The sequence below is a fragment of the Panthera onca genome, chromosome A3 (assembly GCF_046562875.1).
Source record: "Panthera onca isolate mPanOnc1 chromosome A3, mPanOnc1 haplotype 2, whole genome shotgun sequence".
NCBI classification, from domain to species: Eukaryota; Metazoa; Chordata; class Mammalia; order Carnivora; family Felidae; genus Panthera; species Panthera onca.
In genome coordinates, this window is record NC_138341.1 from 108731006 (window position 1) to 108753331 (window position 22326).

The 22326-nt window shown below is 48.3% G+C and overlaps 1 protein-coding gene across 1 annotated transcript; it reads left to right on the forward strand.

Moving 5' to 3' along the window:
• The first annotated feature begins 917 nt into the window (after positions 1–917).
• On the forward strand, positions 918–11535 carry PROKR2 (prokineticin receptor 2). The gene is made up of 3 exons (XM_060612799.3): positions 918–1110; positions 3355–3937; positions 10839–11535. The coding sequence occupies exons 2-3, from the start codon at positions 3480–3482 to the stop codon at positions 11533–11535; spliced, it is 1155 nt and encodes a 384-aa protein (XP_060468782.3). The 5' UTR covers positions 918–1110; positions 3355–3479.
• Positions 11536–22326: the final 10791 nt, after the last annotated feature.

Sequence of the window (22326 nt, forward strand, 5' to 3'; positions counted from 1 at the left end):
TTTTTTGTATTAACCTTGTATCTTGAAACTTTGCTATAATCACTTATTAGTTCTGGAAAGTTTTTTTTTGTTTGTTTGTTTGTTTTTTGTCAATTCCTTCTGATTTTCTACAAAGACATCATGCCATCTGCAACATAGACCATTTTACTTCTTCCTTCCCAATCCGTATAAGGAATCTTCCCAATCTGCATAAAGAAAACCTAGGAACAGAGTGGTAATGGAAATTGCCTACAATCAGAACCTGGAGGAAGCAAGGTGCAGGGCTCCAGAAACATGGCTCCAGACAGACTGGTGGAGGCCCAAGTGGGATAATCTCTGAAACGCCAAGGAATCTGGCAGTGATGGGTATCGCAAGGCTTTGATGAGGACTTCAGGGTAGGAGATTTGAGCAGGGCAATCTGCCCGGGATTCCCAGCTTCCTCCCCGAGAGCCTCCATCTCCATCACCACCCACCCACCACTATGCACCTCCAAGTCTCCCCAGCACCAGCCGCCCCCCCCCCCCCCGGGCACGATGGAATGTACCCCAGCGTCCTCCTAAATGAGCCGCCGTGTAGCGGGAGCGGACGCTGGTGGGGGCTCCTGCCAAAGACCGGACAGCCGGCTCCTGCATGGGCGACCCCAGAGAGGCCCCTCGGCGGGGCACTAAGGGCTCGGATTCCGCACCACCTAACCCCTGCTACTGAGGTCTCATTCACACTTCGGTGCGAAGACGCAGAAGCCTCTTGGAGCGGGCCAACCCGGCGGACTGGGGATCCTTGCCAACGCAGCCAGAACTCCGCGCGCCCGGCGCCCTGGGCACACCAGGTGCAGGAGCCGAAGGCCCACCCGGTGCCTCGGCGCGGGGGCAGGCTGGGGACCCCGGGGCGGAGTCGAGCGCGGGGCGGGGCGGGGCGCACGGGCAGGGTCCGAGGCGCCTTGCCGAGCTGCAGGGGCGGAGCGCCAACTCCAGCGGGAAGACAGAGACCGCGACGCGCGGGGGAAGCGCGCTGGAGCGAGGAAGAAAGGACACCCCGGAACGCAGTGCCACTGCACGAGGAAGTCGCGGTCCCCCAGTACTGAACCCGGCGGCCAGGGCAGCGGAGCGCGCCGGGAGGAGGCGCCCAGGCAGGTAGGTGCTGAGCTCTGCGCGGTCCGGGGGCTCCCTTGGTGCGGTGGGGGCGTCATCCGGGCTGGGGGCGCCGACGCCCACTTCTTTCTCCGAATCCACTCGGGCTGGGGGCGCCGACGCCCACTCCTTTCTCCGGGGGATTCGGGTTGCTTTGCCTCCCGTGCTTCTCGGGAGGCTCCCGGGCTGACTCCAAGTGGAGGAGTTCGTGCCGGGAGAGTCCACCACCCGCCAGGACCGGGCAGGGGACCCGGCGACGGGAAGCCGGGACTGGGGCGCGCGGGCGGCTGGGCTGGCGGGCGAGCGCCAAACTGCAGGGGAGGGCTTGGGCAGGGGGCACCTCGTTGAAAGGGAAGCTGAAGAGGGAAGCATCTCCCGGGTAATTCCCGCTCACCGGGTCCAGCCCCTAACCCCGGTTTTCTTCTGGCCCGGAGGCCTCGCACGCTTCGCCTTTGGAGCCCGAATCTCCGACTCGATTCCCGCCCTTGCTGGGCGGCGCCTCCGGGACCGCGCGGCCGCGCCGGGGCGGGTAAGGGAGGGAGGGGAGAGGGCGCCCGAAGCGGGTTGGTCTGGGGCAGGGGGGTGCGTCCCCGGAAAAATGGGGCCGAGACCTGCGCCACCCGGGCTCACGTCCCCTCCTCGCGGAGCGTGGCAGCCGAGAGGACGCGACTCCCGCTTCTCGGTCTCGGGTCGGGCACTGTCTGCGGGGACCCGGGCTTCGCGGGAGAAGGCGAGGCGACCCGGACGGAGGACGCTCCCGGCTGCGGTCGCCGTTGGCACTTGAACGTCGTCTGGCAGAGGAGGTTTTCGCCTCGGGTACGCAGCAGTCGCACGCGCTGCATGTTCGAGCGGCCCTGCCACCCTGCGACGGCCGTCCCTGCTGCTTCAGTTCCTGTCCCTCTCTCTCCCCCTCCTCTGACGGGGCCGGGCCAAACCCGCTCTCCAGTTTGGTCCATTCTTGCTATCAGCATCCCGCGGCGCCCACACTTGGAGTCGTTTCCAGTTGTGTTAAGCCTGGAGAGGCAGGACACAGCTTGATGGCTGGGGTCTTCTTTCTGCTGGTGTTGGGATCTCGAGTTTCTTGTTTTTGTTTTGTTTTGTTTTTTCCCAAGGCCCTCCGATGCGTTGAACCCGGTGGTGCCCCATCTCCTAAGGGCTCAGTACTTCAGAGACTTTATTTTCCTTTGCCGTGGGGATCTTGAGGCACTGAAAACATAAAGGACTCAGGACAGTTTCAGCCCTCAGGCCCTCCTGGGTCCTCCCTGATATCCCCTTCCCCTTACTCCTGCCCCCCCTTGGGGGCCGTTTTCAGTTAAGCCGGGTCTTGGAGCAGCTACCACCACTTTCAGAGGACAGGGACCTTGGTGACAAGATGTGGTGCTTCCCAGTCAGGGTTGATTCTGGGGGAGAACTGGGGGGGGGGGGGGGGGAGGGGGGGGAGCTGTCCAAGGAGACAGGGAGCTGATCACAAAAGTGGGAGCAGGGAGGGGAAGCAGACAAAGCGTTTCTTGTTAGATCTGGTTCCCAAAGCACAGAGGAGCAGCAGCAGAATTCTCTCCCACCCACAGCCCCCTTCACCAGCAGAATCCTGGGCGGATCCTCATTCCTGCATCCCACAGACTCCTGTCCAGCCTCCACTGTCCAGGCCCGGTCTAGGCAGCGGGGATTTGGTTTATAGGAAGATCAGTGCTCAGACAGCATAAATCACTGGCCCAGGATGACTCAGCCTGTTCATGTGAAAATGGATTTGGTGATGTCCATGTCCAAGGTTTGGCCAGGACATAGGGGCCAGTGCCCTGCTTTGGAGGAAAGACCTTGCCGTGTGTCCCGATCCTCCGGCTTCATTGCCCTTGACCAAAAGGTGACACGGCATGGTAGCTGCTGTGGAAGCCTGGGCCAACCGTCTGGAACAAGCTTGTTAAACTTTTTGAAGACCTTGTGGGAGTTGATGGTGGGAAGGAGAGAGTGACTGGGCAGTCAGACTGGTCCCGGCTCCTGAGAAAAAGACAGACATGCAGGCTCTTTGTGGGTGTCTCTGGAGAATCTAGTTCATCCTATGCCCAGTACCTCCTGAAAGCCAATGGAGGATTTCCCAGTTTCCAGACCTCATGTCCTCTCTCCCCCAAAGTCTGGGTAATTCTGTCTCAGGGTAGTCACTGGGTCTGGTTGGCTTCCACTTGGGGAGCTCTGGGAGAATATTACCAGGTATTTTCCTGCATGTTGCCCACTGACTGTGTCTCCTTCCAGGGTCCAGGATGGCGTGGTGACTCTCCTCAAGGATGTGGGCGGGGTGCTAGGCTCGGCAAATCACGACAGCAGAAGGTCTGGATCCCCAGCTCAGAATTCTCACCACTCCACCTGCAGTCTCCGCCATGGCAGCCCAGAATGGAAACACTACTTTCGCACCCAACTTCAGCCCGGCTCAAGACCATACCTCCTCCCTCCCGTTCAACTTCAGTTATGGTGATTACGACCTCCCTCTGGACGAGGACGAGGACATGACCAAGACTCGGACCTTCTTTGCCGCCAAGATCGTCATCGGTGTGGCACTGGCGGGCATCATGCTGGTTTGCGGCGTCGGCAACTTTGTCTTTATTGCTGCCCTCGCCCGCTGTAAGAAGCTGCGCAACCTGACCAACCTGCTCATCGCTAACCTGGCCGTCTCTGACTTCCTGGTGGCCGTCATCTGCTGCCCCTTCGAGATGGACTACTACGTGGTGCGCCAGCTCTCCTGGGAGCACGGCCACGCGCTCTGCGCCTCTGTCAACTACCTGCGTACAGTCTCACTCTACGTCTCCACCAACGCCCTGCTGGCCATCGCTATCGACAGGTGAGGGTGCCGGGCAGGGGTAAGGATGGGGGCTGGGCCAGGCGGCCCCTTTCCTCACTTCAGCCCCGACAGGTTGGCACCGCTGCCGATTCGGAGGCTGGCTCATCTATTCGAGGCAAGAGGAGACCTGGTTTCCTCACTTGGGGCTCACGTTACCCCCCAGACGTGGGCGAGAGGGAGGCTCCTGAGCCCCCCCAGCTCTGGGCCGTGCCTGCAGATACCACGTCTGCCACAGAGTGGGTGCAGGCATGTCACGTGAGCGCGAGCAGCCACAAACACGACCGAACGCAAAAGCAGAAAGTTTAGGCCACGTGAGACTTCACCAGGGCACCTTCCGGTCAGGGTCACGCGTACCACGTTTGTCCTGTAGCCAGTACCCAAGTCAAGATGTGGAACATTTATTTGCATCACCTAGAAAACTCCCTTGTCCCCCTTACCAGTCAGTTCGCACCCCACACAACCATGGCTCTGATCTCACTCATCGTCGTTTAATTTTGTCTGTTCTTTAACTTCATAAAAACAGAATCGTAGGGTAATGTACCCTTGTTTCTGGTGCCTTTGTTGTAGAACTGATTTTAATTTTTTTTTTAAGTTTATTTATTTTTGAGACAGAGAGAGACAGAGCATGAACGGGGGAGGGTCAGAGAGAGAGGGAGACACAGAATCGGAAGCAGGCTCCAGGCTCCAAGCCATCAGCCCAGAGCCCGACGTTGGACTCGAACTCACAGACCGCGAGATCGTGACCTGAGCTGAAGTCGGACGCTCAACCGACTGAGCCACCCAGGTGCCCCAGAGCTGATTTTAAAATAAGATAACCGCCTATTTGTAGAAAAGAGGGAAGGACATCCTTGCCTTTGTTTCCTTGCGTACATCCATGGGCTCATTTGCATACATTTGCATGAGATGTTCTGGAAGTCCTTGCTCTGTTATAAATTTATAAAATCTACAAAATTTCTAGTAGCAGCTTGTGACAAATCTTACACGTGTTTTATTTACGCAAACAGCTATAGAGCTATAAGCCAGTATCAGGTCACCGGTGGCTCTGTTTGAGGGGGGCAGCTGGTAAAACATCCTCTTGGTCCACGGTGTGCTGAAACTCATTTTTAAATATTTTTTTATTATTTTCTTAAATGTTATTTAAAAAAATTTTTTAATGTTCATTTTTTTTTTTTTTTTTGAGAGAGAGAGAGAGAGAGAGAGAGAGAGAGGGTGCGAGCAAGGGAGGGGCAGAAAGAGAGGGAGATACAGAATCCGAAGCAGGTTCCAGGCTCTGAGCTGTCAGCACAGAGCCCGACACGGCCTCGAACCCACAAACTGCGAGATCATGACCTGAGCTGAAATCAGACGCTTAACTCACTGAGCCACCCAGAGGCCCCTAAATTCATTTTGATGATGTGTTTTTTACACATCTTTTTTCCCTTCTGTCTCCTTTGAACTCTTCAGTTTTTTCCTTGCTTTCAGTGCTATTTAGGTTTGTCGTCCCTTTTAATGAGGCAGTTCATTATTTTTCATAATGAAATACACGTAGAGGTCTAAGAGGCATCTTCTTTTTAAAACATAATTCCTGCAGGATAAACAACTCTGTTATTACAGCTCTCCAACCCTAAAACCAGTGTTTGTAAGATGTAACTGTCCAGCAACTGCACAAAATCCCCGAGGGCAAATGATACAAAGTCAGATTCCTAGCCCCCACCCCCCAGCCCTACTAAATGAGAATCCCTTGGGCTAGGTCCCAGGAATCTGCATTTTTATCCAATTCCCTGAGTGATTCTGATGCTCACTCAGGTGAGAGTTATCCCTGTCCTCATCCCCTTTGACCTGTGGAAACCTTTGTCTTTATAACGTTGGGGGTTTGGGCGACGTAGGAGTCTCTTAGGAAGCAGCCATCCAGTCGTAATACAAAGAGTGGTTCCTTTTTCACCCTGAACCAGCTCTGCCGTCAGCTTCCCAGCTCCATCCACAGCTCTGCCATTCTGCCCATCACCCAGGCAGCAAATGTTACCATCATTCTTTGTTTTTTTTTTTTTTTTAGGTTTTTATTTGAATTCCAGTTAGTTAACATACAGCGTAATATTAGTTTCAGGTCTACAGTATAGTGACTCAACACTTCCTCACAGCGCCAGTGCTCATCGTGACAAGTGCACCCCTTAATCCCCATCACCTGTTCCGCCCATCCCCCCCCCCACCTCCCCAGTTTGTTCTCCATTGTTAAGAGTGTATTTCTCTGTTTCTCTCTCTCTTTTCCCACTTTGCTCATTTGTTTTGTTTCTTAAATGCCACATATGAGTGAAATCATATGGTATTTGTCCTCCTGACTTATTTTGCTTAGCATTACGCTCTCTAGCTCCATCCACGCCATTGCAAATGGCAAGATTTCATTTTTTTTTTTTAATGTTTACTTATTTTGAGAGAGAGAAAGAGAGAGAGAGCCGGGGAGGGGTAGAGAGCGAGGGAGAGAGAGACACTGCCAAGCAGGCTCTGCGCTGTCAGTGTAGAGCCCCATGCGGGGCCCCATCTCACAAACTGTGACATCATGACCTCAGCTGAAATCAAGAATCTGACACTTAACCCACTAAGCCAACAGGCACCCAAGATTGCATTCTTTTTGATAGTTAAGTAATGTTCCATTATATATATATGTATATATATAATCACATATGTATATATATAATATAATCACATATATATGTATATATATAATATAATCACATATATATATCTATATATCACATCTTCTTTATCCATTCATCAATAAATGGACACTTGGGCTGTTTCCATAACTTGGTTATTTATTATAAATAATGCTGTAATAAACATAGGGGTGGGTACATATATCCCTTTGAGTTAATGTTTTTGTATGCTTTGGATTTGCTGGATCATAGGGTAGTTCTATTTTTAACTTTCTGAGGAGCCTCCATACTGTTTTCCACAGTGGCTGCACCAGTTTGCATTCCCACCAATAGTGCAGGAGTTTTCCTTTTTTTCTCCACATCCTCGCCAATGCCTGTTGTTTCTTGTATTTTTTACTTTAGCCATTCTGACAGGCGTGAGGTGCTATCTCATTGTGGTTTTGATTTGTATTTCCCTGATGATGAGTGATGTTGAGCATCTCTTCATGTGTCTGTTGACCATCTGGATGTCTTCTTTGGAGAAGTACCTGGTCATGTCTTCTGCCCATTTTTAAGTTGGATTATTTGCTTTGGGAGTGTTGAGTTGTAGAAGTTCTTTATATATTTTGGATACTAGCCCTTTATTGCATATGTCATTTGCAAATATATTTTCCCATTGTGTAGGCTGCCTTTTAGTTTTGTTGTTGTTGTTCTTGTTTTTAGAGAGGGAGTATGAGCAGGGGAGAGGGGCAGAGGAACAGAGAGAGAGAGAGAGAGAGAATGAGAATCTTAAGCAGGCTCCATGCTCAGTGAGGAGCCCGACTCAGGGCTCAGTCCCATGACCCTGGGATCATGACCTGAGCTGAAATCAAGAGTCAGACACTCAACCGCTCAACTGACTGAGCGACACAGGCACCCTGCCTTTTAGTTTGGTTGATTGTTTCCTTGACTGTGCAGAAGCTTTTTATTTTGACGCAGTCTCAGTAGTTTATTTTTTGCTTTTATTTCCCTTGCCTCAGGAGACATATCAAGAAAAAAAGTTGCTACAGAGGATGTCAGAGAAATTACTGCCTGTGCTCTCTTCTAGGATTTTTATAATTTCAGGTCTCACATGTAGGTCTTTAATCCATTTTGAATTCACTTTTGTGTGTGATACAAGAAAGTCGTCCAGTTTCTTTCTTTCCCACGCTGTCTTCCACTGGAATGCAGGAAGCAGAGCCTGAAATGCCAAGGTGAGGGTTGCTAGGGAAATGGTGGTTCAGTAGCCAAGAGGACTCTGGAAACAGAACTAACTCAGGATTTCATCTCTCTCTCTCTTTCTTTCTCTCTCTCCTTCCCTCTCAACCCCCCTCCAATATAGTTCCAGCAAGAAAAGTATCTTGATAACCAATGCCAGAGAGAATTTCTACATTCCTGCTTCTTCTGTCGTGGACTCTTAAATTGTAATATTTTCGAATCCAGTAACAACTTCCTCATTACAAAAGAGATTCCAAAATTCAGAGTTGTCATCAAATAAATCAGAAAGGAGGGGCTCCTGGGTGGCACAGTCGGTTAAGCTCTGACTTTGGCTCAGGTCATGATCTCGCGGTCCGTGAGTTCAAGCCCCACATCAGGCTCTGTGCTGGCAGCTCGGAGCCTAGAGCCTGCTTCAGATTCTGCGTCTCCTCTCTCTGCTCCTCCCCTGCTCGTACTCTCTCTCTCTCTCCCTCAAAATTAAATAAACATTAAAAAAAAAGAAGAATTAAAAAAAAAAGAAAGAAAGAAAGGCAAAAACACTGGCCTAGGAGTGACTCAGAACATCTGGGTTCCAAGCTGGATAAATCCATTATGCTCCTGGGACTTAGTTTCTTCATCTGTGAAACAGAAATAATAATAACTTGACTGACAACCTCTCCAGCTTTTTGTCAGGTTCTGAGAAGGTAAACCTACATAAAGCATGTTGGAAGCTATAGTATTTTGTTAAAACTGATCTTTCTCCATGACTTGTCCATTGGCAAGAGGGACAGCCACAAGATCTTTGTTACCATCTGTCTGCGTGGATGCGTGTTTCCTGAGATCAGCACCCTCCTAGGGTCTCTATGAGCTGAAATAACATCTCTCCCAAGTCCTCTGCACATAAATCTCACCCTTCTTCTGGCAGTGGCATTCAGAAATGGCAGTAGATAGCCCTTCTGATATTTCCACATAGAACAGGCATGTGTTACCAAGGAGTAAGGTGCACAAGGAAGCCTGTGTCTCTCTCACTGGCCTGTGTCAGGGTTTGTAGGTTTACTTCATTGACTATGAAGTGGCCCCTGTGCTCACAGAGAAAAGCCCTACTGTCCAGTATCAGTGTCATCACTTTGGGAGTGAGAGTTTGGCCGTCCATCTTTCTTATTGTTTTGCCTTATTTTTCAATTGGTTTTGAACCTGAGTGCTGTTTATTAGGCTGTTATATTGGAAAACCTGAAACTCCCTGTGCTGCTTTGACATCCTCGAGCCCCACAGGGCCCCCAGGGTCCCTAGCCATGAGGCCCTCTGTCCTCGCCAGGTATAGCCCTCTACCCAGCAGGAAAGGCTCTTGACCTGCTAGTCTTGTCTCGGCTGGACCAGCTGCACCCTCAGTCCTCAACCTGATGAGTGTCACCTCCCTATCAGGTGGCAAAATTATTCAAACAAGCCGATCACATCCTCTCATGGGAGCCCAGGGTCACTTAATCCTCTTGTCGCTACAAAGCCTGCTGCCCACCACCCCTGCTGGCTCATTCTGTTCCTGTGTGCCACTCTTATGTGGCCCCACATGCTTGGCAGTGTCCCTCTCTCTGGGCGGTGAGTGTAGGTGACTAGTTAACTGCTCTAGGGCTCATCCGTCCACTGCCGGGTGTTGTGTGTTCACTCACCTCGTTCTCCGTAGGGCAGGGGAATCCTGCCTTCATCAGCGGGTGAATAGGACGTGGTCAGAATCTCACAAGCTCCATGAAGCGTTCCCGGACTACATCGCTAACATAATGACCATGTCTTCCTTCAAGTCGCTCTTGACCTGTCACTTGTTATTCTAGTTTCTGTGTGGAAGAAAAGCTCCCGGAGGTCAAGGACTGTGTCTTCTAGTCTGTCTCCGTTTACACAGGTTGGGCCCACAGCAGGACCAGCAACCTGCTGTGGATTTACCAGGTTGTAGCAGATGCTACTGATACGCTCCTCTCAGACCCCTTTGCTCCTGTCACGTCTGCGCCCCTGTCCACTCCCACCTGTCAACACCCGCGTTTCTTTGTCCGAAGGCCTCCTCTGGCTCCCCCAACAATGACTTAGGAGAGTTGGTGTATAAATACCCCTGCTCCCTCCCACTCCTGGGGGAACTACACCTGCTCCAAGAGTTCCTCGGCAAGAGCGAGCACCAGTGAAACCTTGCTCAATAGTGCAGCCTGTAGTGACCCCCCGGAGGGCTCCAACCTCTCCCAGGCAGGGTCGCTCACTGGAACGAGCAGGATAAAGCTCTAACGTTGTGTGCCGCTTTGTGGTGTCGAGGCAACTTCACACACCTCATCTGAGCTTGAGACAACCCAGGAGGTGGATGTAAAAGCTCTGTATCAGGAGCCGGGATCCTGGTCCCTGCACCGAGTGAGGTTGGGCAAGTCGTTTACTTCTCACGTTAGACTCCTTAAATTCCACCCTAAACCCACCCCTACGCTCCTGCTCTGTAATGCAGGATGGTCCCTGGGGGAGAGGGGAGAGGAAAGCCCTAGTGCACTGCCCTGAAAAGGCCCCTACCTCTCTCTGAGCTCCAGAGCCCTTTTTTCACCTCAAAACCATGAGGTATTTGGAATAAAGAGTTTTGAAAGTATTAAGTTCTTGGGCAGAATGGCAAGACTGAAAGCCAAGGTGGTGTCAGTGGGACTAATAATAATAACAAGAACGCCACATATATTTATTGAACACCTACTACAATGCAAAGCATTTGACAAACATTATCATGTTTAATATTTACAGCAGCCCCACAAGGTAGGTTGTCATTTTATCCCATTTGCATTTGAGGAAATAAATCTCAGAAGGGCTGAGTGATTCCCTCCAGACCCCAAAGCCACTAAGGGGGAAGAGCTGGGATTTATTCCACCTGTTTGCCCAAAGCCTGTGCTGTTTCCACTAAACCACTGCACTACTCCAAATAATGTTGCTAAAATAAGATGAAGTCTGGTGAAGCTGGATAATTACATGGGAACTCACTGTGCCATCCTGTTTTTGTGCCTGTTTGGGCTTAGATCGAGACTGTTTCCAAGCACATATCATTATTACTGATGGCTTTCCTCCCCCGCCAGATATCTCGCCATCGTCCACCCCTTGAAACCACGGATGAATTATCAAACGGCCTCCTTCCTGATTGCTTTGGTCTGGGTGGTGTCCATTCTCATTGCCATCCCATCGGCCTACTTCACAACAGAGACGGTCCTGTTCATCGTCAAAAGCCAGGAGAAGATCTTCTGCGGCCAGATCTGGCCGGTGGACCAGCAGCTCTACTACAAGTCCTACTTCCTGTTCATCTTCGGCGTGGAATTCGTGGGCCCTGTGCTCACCATGACCCTGTGCTACGCCAGGGTGTCCCGCGAGCTGTGGTTCAAGACCGTCCCGGGCTTCCAGACAGAGCAGATCCGGAAGCGGCTGCGCTGCCGCAGGAAGACGGTGCTGGTGCTCATGTGCGTCCTCACGGCCTACGTGCTGTGCTGGGCGCCCTTCTACGGCTTCAGCATCGTGCGCGACTTCTTCCCCGCCGTGTTCGTCAAGGAGAAGCACTACCTCACTGCCTTCTACATGGTCGAGTGCATCGCCATGAGCAACAGCATGATCAACACCGTGTGCTTCGTGACGGTCAAGAACAACACCGTGAAGTACTTCAAGAAGATGCTGCTGCTCCACTGGCGGCCCTCCCATCACGGGAGCAAGTCCAGCGCCGACCTGGAGCTCAAAACCAGCGGCATGCCGGCCACCGAAGAGGTGGACTGTATCAGGCTCAAGTGACCGCCTGGTGCTCTGAGGTGGAAAACCCAAAAGCCAGCACTCCGAGCACAGTCCACCAGTAACCAAGTTCACACAGGCTGCCTGGGAAAAGGGCAACTGTGTTCCCACCTCGCTGCCCTCAAGGAGCGGATGCTTCTCAGTCATGGTGGGCGGTGAGACTCAACGCAGCTGACGTGGACTGGACAGCTCCTGTGTGCCGGCCACACCAATGAGATTGGACAAGGCGACAGGAGCTGGCATTTACCAGTTACTGTGTGCAAAAATTAAATAAGAAAAAATGTCAGAAGCTATTGGTGTCACCAAGCAATGGCCAGTCAGAAGCCTCACATGGTTATTGGCACTCACTCTCCATCTACCTACCCTCATTCTCTATCTCATCAGTTTGCAGGAAAGTCAAAAGGCTATAGAATAAGCCACTTAGACGTGATGGAAATGTAAGGATAAGTTCGTCAGAGTGTGGGGTTTACAGCCTCTTGGGAAGAAGGTTCATGCCATCACGTTGAACTTTCCCATTCAGCTCCCATTACCTCCCAAAGGATATTCTTCAGGATTCTAGCTGTGAGAAAAGAATTTTTCTCATAACCAGGCCATTGGTTAGCTACAGTGGTGTGATTTCAAAGTAAAGGACCAAAAAAACTCTCTTTTCCACTGATGCTTGAAAGCTCATCATTCTTTTGGGTGAAGACATACAGTCTTGAAATGAGGACCACATCCTGTCCTTGATACATTAGTGTAAAGGATTCAGAGGCTGTAATGTCAGGGAGGAAGGGGACAGAGAAAGGGGTGGAGCTTGCCACTGGCAATGAGCATAATCTATGTTGCTCTTTTACTAAGGTGTGGATCACTTTTCTAGGACAAATCGTCTTTTGAGAACAAAGTGATCTCTACTTGGAACGGAAAGGCCTGGGTTCACGTCTTTAAGATTCATGTGACCTGGATGCTTACTCTCCCGGTTTCTTGGTTTTGCTTCAATGAAATAAGGGTGATGAAAATACCTGTACTGTCTACTTTACAGGAGTATTGGGGGAGCCCGCTGACGCCAGAGTTTGTGAAAGTGGTTTGTACTATACTAGTGACAAGAATGGCTAAGTGATATTGAACAGTTTGGATAAGAGAATCCCCATTCACTGTGACTTAATGTGAAGAAACACTCCCGCTTTTTCATTCCTGTTCTTTGGACCAGGGACCCCTGAACTCTTCACAGTGCAGCCCATCTACACTGGGGTAAAAAAAAAAAAAAAAAAAAAAAAAAAAGGAACGCCTGTCCTGGGTTGTAATGAGGAAGATTTAACTTCAGAACTTCAATGACTGCCCGCCGCCCCCCACCTCTTCAGAAGCGTTGACGGTCTTCCCTGCATGTTGTCAAGGAGCTTGCCCCAGGGCTGCATAATGTTTGCATTAGTATACATTGGTGATGATTGTGTATATATGTCCTCAATTTTTCCTTGTTCATTTTGAAGCAGAGACTACAAATGGTACCCGGTTTGGGACTGACCCATCCACATTTGGACAACTCCGACTTTTCTGTAGAGAAAGGGTTAATGAGTTGTCTGCTTGTTTGCCTTTGAAGTAAGTGTTGGTTTGCCCAACAGTGAAGTTTCAACCAACGTTTTCTTCCATCACCACCCAGCAGACTCACCTTCAGCCCAATCACTGTACCCTCAGAAAATGCAGACTCACTTTAACATTAGCTTAAGCCAAATGGTTTGTAAGTTCTAAGTTTACAAAATATACACAATGCGATTTAAAGCAAGCAGCTAAGTATTTGGGATTATCCGCATTTTTACAAATAGAATAATAACTATGCTTTTATTTATTACCCCCATCCAGACCCTTCTAATTAGAAGATTCTTTAAGAGTAGACTGTGCACCAGTTGTGTGTGTCAAAAGAATTCAGCCCTTTTTTCCTTTTTACCTGAAATGGACCATCCTCTTTTCATTGAAATTTAACCGAAATAACTTTGTAAATATCGGTGTGTTTGTGATTTTTTCCAGGGAATGAGTGTTATGTTATCCAATTAAATAATTAATATATGGAATCTTAACCACAATGTTCAAGTGTTTCCCCATATATATAAGTATATTTAGATATAAACAAAGTAATAGCCACCTAAACAGTTCAATCATGAAACTGAGAAGAAATTTGTTCAAGGCATATTTAGAACAGTGGCAGCTCAAACCAGCATCCAGCCTCATGTAGGTTACATCCCTCAAGCTTACAGCCCAGGAGTGTTTTCATGCATGCAGAAACGATTTTGTGCCCGTGTTACCCCTTTGTTTAAAAGTCATCTTGTTTGTGTAATGAAAACCGCTGTTTGCATGGAGACTGTCCATTCATCTAACTGGTGTTAAGGTAATAAAAAATTAATTGCATTTGTGTTCACCCTTTTCTTCTCAAGACTAATTAATGAGGGGCGCTTGGGTGGCTCAGTCAGTTAAGCATCCGACTCTTGATTTCAGCTCAGGTTAAGAGCTCAGGGTCGTCAGATCAAGCCCCGAGCCTGCTTAAAGATTCTCTCTCTCCCTCTGCCCCTCTCCACCACTCATGCTCTCTCTCTCTAAAATAAAAAAAGACTAATGATAAGCTTAAGATACTTTTAATGCACTTAGATATGTAAATGTCTATATATACTATTGTGTATTGAAATTTTAATCTCATTTGACAAAACAGATCCATTTCCTTGGCCAGAACAAGAGAAAATATGGCTTTGTGATGAAGCTATTATTAGAGATTTTTCTTTCAGCATCCCATATCTAAATAAGTTGATTCTCAAATTGAAGAAATCAAAAGATGGCTTTAAGCGCTCAGGCATAAAAACCAATTCCAGACTTATGAGGGAGAATGTGACATGTGGGAGGTGATTAGAAAACTTTAAGAGTTCTGTTTCTAGGGGGAAATGATGGGTTTGAAACATATCTCCTCAATTTAACCATTCTCTCTCCCTTAGGCTCAGAAACACACACACACACACACACACACACACACACACACACACACATCTATAGGGCACTAGAGCAAGAAATGGCCTTTCAAGAGCATATGATTCAACTTACTCCTTTCTTAGGTGAGGAGATCTGAACGCCAGATGAAAAAATGATTTACTTAAGGATGCACAGCTAACACTTGGAGCCAAAACATTGCCCCAAGGTCTAACTCTGATCCAGTGAACTGCCCTGAGCCACTGTATTCTGGAGAAGAATCTTCCAAAAAAGATAACCTCCTCTAGGAATGCTTCAAGGGCCATTTAAACTGGTTTCTGACCTACTGGGAGAAGTTGCACAAAAGACACCTTCCCTCCCTCTGACAAGCAAAGAGTGCATCCCATCCATGTGACTTCATAATCCAGACTCCAAGATTCCAGAGAAACCAAAGAGCATCATGCCAGGGCCCCTCTAGTGCTCCTATGTTTCTTTCTCCCATGAGAAACATGCCCTCACTGGGGGAGGTCTGAACACATTGACCTGAATGTACATGGAGCTATTTGGAAGTGATACTAGAGCATATGGGAAAGCAGATTGTGAGGAGAGGTGACATTGACCCAAAGGACAGCAGGTAGTGGGAAAGGGGGTTTGTTCATATTCAAAGACAAAGCGAGTCTGGGGCCACCCAAGACACAGTATGCAATCCTCAACCAAGTCACTATCAGCTGACCCCAAGCAGTGGTCATTCTTCATGCTTCCCAAGAACCAAATGCCTTCTGGTCACCAGGTCAGCCTCCCTCCTGAGGCATACCAACCAGGCGCACATTGTCCCCTGGGGTTTCTTGCCCAGCTTACTCCTGTGTTCAGAGAGCTCCAAATAAGGGACAGTTTTTCCAAGAGATTAAACCTGTGTGAGGAAAAAAAAAATGTGTCTGGCACTTTCTTCAGGTATAACCAACTCGTGGGAGGCAAGGGATTTATTGGAACTTAGAATGAAGAAGTAATCGCTGGACAGGGAAACAAGCAGGAAGGAGGTTTGCCTCCCAGAAGCAGGAAGGTCAGCCCTTGGAACAGAAGGCCGTGTAGGCACAAGGTCCTTGCATCCTTTTGCTGACTCTTATAGTGAATTTCCGCAGATGAGTGTCACAGGCTGAAATGAAAGAGGTAATTCCTGGAAGCTTGGTTAAGTGTTGTTTAATGTTGTTTAATGGTAATCCCAGCTCTGGCTCCAACACAATCTTTTGACTGAACCTGGCTTCAGGGATGGTCCACTGTGTGTAAAAAAAGGGCCTTCCACCCACTCATCCAGTCTCTGTGATGCTGCAGAGGAAGAGAGCTGATGGAGGTGCAAGCCTGGGTCCCAAGGTGACTCTTGAGATGATATACAAAATGGAGACACTGTAAACACAAAAGTGGAAGGAATTCAGAAGACAGTTTCCTTCCAGCCATGGGATCAGAGAAGGTTCGGGGTGGTGGGGTAGTCAGGCAGAGCCCTGGACGATGGTGGGGAGAAGGCATCCCAGGCAAAGGGGACAGAATGACCAAAGATGTAGAAGAGGGGAAATGAGACGGAATACACATGGAATGATGAATTGTTTGATTTGCACAAACACGCAGATTGTCTAAAGGGAGAACAGACTCAGGCAGCAGGCTGAAGGGCAGGATGAAGAAAGCGGCCAGGGAGGGGCCAGGATGGACTGAAAGAGCCAGGGAGGCACAATCATACAGAATCAGGTTCAGACAGTAATTCCTGCTTAACCATGTACATTGGGAAGATACCTTACCCCTTAGCTGGGCCTTAGTTCCTCGTGTATTAAATGGGAGTAGTGATAGTACATACATAATAGGATTATACGTGGTATAACTATATATCTTAGAAAAATGCCGGGGCGCCTGGGTGGCTCAATCGGTTAAGCGTCCGACTTCAGCTCAGGTCGTGATTTCGCGGTTCGTGAGTTCAAGCCCCGCGTCAGGCTCTGTGCTGACTGCTCAGAGCCTGGAGCCTGTTTCGGATTCTGTGTCTCCCTCTCTCTCTGACCCTCCCCCATTCATGCTCTGTCTCTCTCTGTCTCAAAAATAAATAAACGTTAAAAAATTAAAAAAAAAAGAAAAATGCCTAGTACATCATAAGTGGTCAAAAAATATTATCTGTTATGTTTATAATGACTAATTATAGAAAAAGAATTTCTTCTAGAGGAATCCAAAACATTGTGTCATGTATAATGGATATAATGTTTGGGGATTACCAAATCAGAGTATTTTTATTTTCTGTGATTTCAAGTCTATAGTTATCTTGGACTCCCACCCATACCAGGCCAGCTCAAATCACAGGAGCTTTTCCATAATGTTGAGAATGCCCTTTCCACCATTAAGCCTGAGCCAGGAAGTTTAATGACTCTCAGGAAGGAGACTATGATGTAGGGGAAGTCTTTCCCATAGAGGAAGAAAAAAACAAGGACCACTCCTTCCAGTCCCTATGATGTTGGGAAAGAAAGAAAAAAGAGTTAATTGAACACAGAGGCATTTGTCCTTGCTTTTTCCTTTATGGGCTAAATCTAGGTGGTGGCGGTAGGGATGCACTAGAACCATCTAAGTTATGGGAATGCCTAAGATCAAGAAGCAGGGACACACCAATGAAATGCTTCCCCAAGTTCACTCTTCCTCAAGCTCCTCTAAGAGGAGTCATGCATGTCACCCAGGGAGATTGTGGACCAGCAGCGGAAGGGGCCACCGTCTTGGTTCCCAGGTTCTGTGACACAATCTTGACATGTGGAAGCGTGCTTAAACCTCTCTGTCATCTCACTTCACCATTTAAAGATGGCTAAATCTCCCCACCCTTGCCCCATCTGGAAGTCCTTGATGTAGGAGTGAGATCAGTGGGCAAAGTGAAATGTGAGTTGTTACTGGGGCTCCCTTGTGAATAGCTGTTGGGAAAACAAGGCACCTAACCTCACCCAGGAGTAGTTCAAAAAATAAGTTCTTTCTCCTTGGAGAAAGAGAAGAGGGAGGGAGGGAGGGAGGGAAAAACCAGAAGAGAGAACGCATAGTCCCATGCCTTTCCAGCCTGATTCAATAGCCACGCACTAGAAAATGTGAGGGATGAAGAGGTGCTTACGAAACATGCAGATGGGGAGAAGATTTGGAAGGAAGAGCTCATCCTTGGCTGTTCTGTGGGACCTGGAATGTCAAAAGCCTTGAACTGCCTTCTGGAGCCCCAAGGGCATTCTCATAGAGGGAGAGAAACACCAGAGAAAGTACTGCCAAGGAGAGAGGGACGGACCCTGGGTGAGGCAAATCCTTTGGGTAGACAATGGAATTTCTAAAAAAGTGAGTGGGAGTCCCAAGATGAGAATAAGAGGGGAGTTGGTGCTCCCTTTTAAAGTAAGAACAAGATGAAAAATGTCTGTTTTCCACTGATTATTGCGGAACTTATTTTTTTAATTTTTTAAAATGTTTATTCATTTATGAGAGAGAGAAAACAGAGCATGAGCAGGGGAGGGGCAGAGAGAGAGGGAGACAGAGAATCCGAAGCAGGCTTCAGGCTCTGAGCGGTCAGCACAGGCCCTGATGCGGGGCTCGAACTCACTGACCGTGAGATCATGACCTGAGCCGAAGTCGGACACTCAACCGACTGAGCCACCCAGGGGACCCATTGCAGAACTTATTTTTAAAGCCTATTTAAGTAAGCAAAATATAAATACAAGAAGCAAATAAAATTAAAATGAAATATTAGAGTAATTTTGGACAAGAGTTTTTAAATAATAATACTATAAAATTACATGTCATTAAATTTTGAATGTAACAAATTGTAAAATAATGCCTTGAAAAAATGTAAATGTGAAGTCAAAGAATAAATGGAAGATGTAATTTGACTACTACCCAATAGAAATAGTAGTAATAAAAAATATACCCCTAAAATTAAAAAAAAAAAAAAATCTGCTTCCATCCCTTCCATTCAACCTGTAGTAGAAGTCAGCACAATAAGACAAGAAAAAACACGTATGCATTATAAAAGGCCATTGCCCTTGTTTGCAGGTAATATACTGTCTACACAGAAAAACCGAAAAAATCTAATAAAAACACATAGAACTAATAAAAGTGCACAACAAGGTAGTTGGTTACAAGATTCAGAAACAAAAATCAATACTAAACTTGATAAGTTTATTCCAAAATTCAAGCCAAATCACCTTTTTTTTTTTTTTTAACGTTTATTTATTTTTGAGACAGAGAGAGACAGAGCATGAACGGGGGAGGGTCAGAGAGAGAGAGAGGGAGACACAGAATCGGAAACAGGCTCCAGGCTCTGAGCTGTCAGCACAGAGCCTGACTCGGGGCTCGAACTCACTGACCGTGAGATCATGACCTGAGCCGAAGTCGGACGCTTAACCGACTGAGCCACCCAGGTGCCCCCCAAATCACCTTTTTGAAGGGACTTATTTTACCAGAGACCAGTATTTAGTACAAAGCTATAGTCGTGAAAACATTGAGGTGTTGGGGCGCCTGGGTGGCTCAAATGGTTGAGCGTCCGACTTCAGCTCAGGTCATGATCTCACGGTCCATGGGTTCGAGCCCCGCGTCGGGCTCTGTGCTGACAGCTCAGAGCCTGGAGCCTGCTTCAGATTCTGTGTCTCCCTCTCTCTCTGACCCTCCCCTGTTCGTGCTCTGTCTCTCTCTGTCTCAAAAATAAATAAACGTTAAAAATTTAAAAAAAAAAAAACAACATTGAGGTGTTCAGGGGCATGATAGATAAACAGCCCAATGAAATAGAAGATAAAGCCCCAGATACAGATGCATGTATATCCGGAAGTTTGCAAAACATCAAATTGTCTCCAAAATGTGCAAATCAAGACTCAAGAACTAATTTAATCTGTTACAGAGACATAAAGTGAGATTTGACACACTTGACTTTTTTTTACTGAAACTTTACACCTCCAGTCTACTCCTATACTCAGTTGTGGAGGTGCTGAAGGAGATAAGGGCACAGAACAGAAAAGGGAAATGTATTCTGCACCCCCCTTCAGGCCCGTGTGAATGCCTGGGAGAATGGTGTCCAGGCCTTCCTGGGTCACCTGCAGCAAAGTGAGAACAGGTGGGAATGAAGCCATGATGCTCAGCTTACTTCCAGGTAGATTCCTCATGAAGGACTGAAGAGCAACTCCCCTACATGAGGCCAGGAGGCTGGGAGGCTTGTCCATGGATGACTCTACCCAAGTCTAGTCAGTATCATGTATTACCAACAGAATTCCTCTACCATACATAACACACCAGCAACTCACTTCCTAAACAGACTGTGATCTCCCTTCCTGGCATCGGAGAGAGTTGCCCACTTTTATAACAATGCTTTCCTTCCCCCCCTAACATCACTAAAGGGAAAGCCAAAGCTACATAATCATGAGCTATGATTCTGCCACCAGACATTTATCACCATGTAAAACAGAAAGTGTGGGCTTCTGTTTTATGTGTCCTTTCCTACCTGTCCTTTCCTGCCTGTCTCATCCCTACTCAGACTCCTCTAAGACCATGAGAGTAACCCTTAACCTCCCCCACTTTCATCCTTATTACCTACGCCAGTTTCTCTGGTGGAACGGGCTCATGATTCTCAGCCTGTTGCCTGGTTCTGGGCTTATGCCCAGCTCTGGGTTTCCCATCCCATTGGGACTGAGCCTTATTGGATGCAGAAGGATTTCCCAGAGTGAACTAAGTCCCCAATCTCCACTGCCCAAGATCCCTGCCTCTTTTCCCCCACAAGCACCAGCACAGGCCAGGAACAATAACCTATAATTAAGAACAATGTGACCCACTTTGTTCAATTCCTGGGTCCTGTCTCACATGCCCCAAGTTTATTCCACCTCCTCCCCTCTAACCTGCATCACTGCTGCCTCAGAAAATCAATCCCACACAAATTGGGACACTTGGTGCCTTTACTCTTTCTCCAAGGGGCCAGTCAGATGGTTCAAAGGAGAAGAAGATTTTAACGGAGGGGCTATTTATAAAAAAGAATCCAGCTGGCATGTGAACCCCAAAAACTGCCACCCATAGGGTCAGTCTCCGAGCATAAAGCAGAGCAGAGCAGAAAATGAATCTAGGGTGGACAAACAGCACAAGCATCCTTCCTGTCATGGTAGGTCCTTCATTTCCCCTGTGACCATGAGAGTTTCAGCTCTATCATGTGGGCTCTTCTGGTCTCTAGAGAGGGGAGTTTCTCCGACTCCTTCATGAGGTGTCCACCTGGTATTTGCCAAGGCGTTACGGCTCCCACGATGCTACTGCAACTACTCAGCTATGAGTGAGGCCATCTCTTTGACTTCCCAGGAGTGGCACCACGGATCTCTGGTACTTCTCCGATGCCAGGAGCTACTGCAAATTTACAGACAGATGACAGGGAGGGCATGGCTCCCACCAGAGAGCTCCCAGGGGAAAAGCAGGCAGGTGGGACAGAAGCAAAAGCGAGGAAGAACACAGGACTTCAAAGCTCAAGCCAGGATCCTTTGGTCCGATCCCTTGGGTCATTTGAGGGTGACAGTCCCTTCTCTCCTGCCAGGGGCTGCCCAAAAAGCAACGGAGTAGCACAGGCAGCCTGACAGGAAGGGCTATGGACCATGTAGCAATGCCTTTTCCAAGTTCACACCCTCTGCTCTGTCCAGACCAGGCACAGATTCCCAGCCCCCACTCATACACAGTTGTCCTTTTCTGACTTAGTGTGCATTTTCCTGCATCTCGTATTCCCAGCTCCTTCCTCTCCTTTCTTTCTAGGTTTATTTATGTCATCCCATCACTTTGTGTTGTCACCTAGTCCCAGTTCCATGTTCTTTGCCAGCTTTTAGTGACTTTAAAAAAAATCTGGTTGCCATAACAACACTTGCAAATTCACGGGCTGGCTGCATTATTTAGCAGTTGGTATGTCCCACCTCGGACGACATCCTGGTAAAACAGAGGGTGTGGGCTTCTGTTTTATGTTAACATTGAGACTCAGGGAGGAGAACCAACACTCTCGCCACTGGCTGGCAGGCACATACACTAGCTCATTTGACTCTTCAACTACCCTGTTAGGTACAAACCAATATTAGTCCCATTTTATAGATGAGGAAACTAAGGGTCAGAGAGGTTGAGCAACTTGTCCCAGGTCATGCTGCTAGTGAGGGTCAGAAGTAGGACAGGAGCCCCAATCTGTTCAGCTCTAAGACACATGTTCTTAACCAGTAAATTAAGTCTTCTCTATAAATCACTTCAAAGACCTTGAAGTGATAACACAAACATGAGAGGTTGTGATACAGACCCCCCCAGGAGCCCCTGTTCCTAGCAGGTTCCTCCTGCCCTAAATGAGAATTCTGCTTCTGGTCCATGGCTGGTTAAGGCTGATGCTCCCCTGGTTCCCCTTCTTCCTGAGAACCTGGAGAGTTAACTAGAATGTCCTCCTGGGGTTCAAACACTGGTTGTCCAGCCCCCTGTAATCAGATCAGAATCTGACCCTAAGACTGGAGTTCAGGTGTAAGTGGTCCATTACAAAATAAGTTCCCTAATGAATCAGATGATTAATTAATTAAGGAGAACCCAGTAAGAAAATGAGGGAAGCAGTATATGAAAGGAGAAGAAACCAAGGAGGGGAGCGTTTCTGGTGGGGCCCCAGGCTCAGCCAGATCCCAAAGGGAGATCTGGAGCATACAGTACACCTTGGGCTTTGTCTACCTTGAGGAGCTGAGCTCTGTACTTCCACACTTGTCCTTGGTTATGAAGGGAGGAGTTGGGGGGAGGGACTCCCAGGCCCCTCTAGCTCTTGTCCCCGCCCAAGATGATTTTCCGAATGGCACAGGTACCAGCATTCACAGCCATGGAAACTGGAACTACACAGGGAGAGCTGGGCAGAAGGAC

What these genes read in the sequence shown, in the direction of transcription:
- PROKR2 (XM_060612799.3), top strand. Translation starts at nt 3,480, where the DNA reads ATGGCAGCCCAGAATGGAAACACTACTTTCGCACCCAACTTCAGCCCG. An exon ending in CTGGCCATCGCTATCGACAG is followed by an intron (nt 3,938 to 10,838) that starts GTGAGGGTGCCG and finishes CTCCCCCGCCAG; the next exon opens with ATATCTCGCCATCGTCCACC.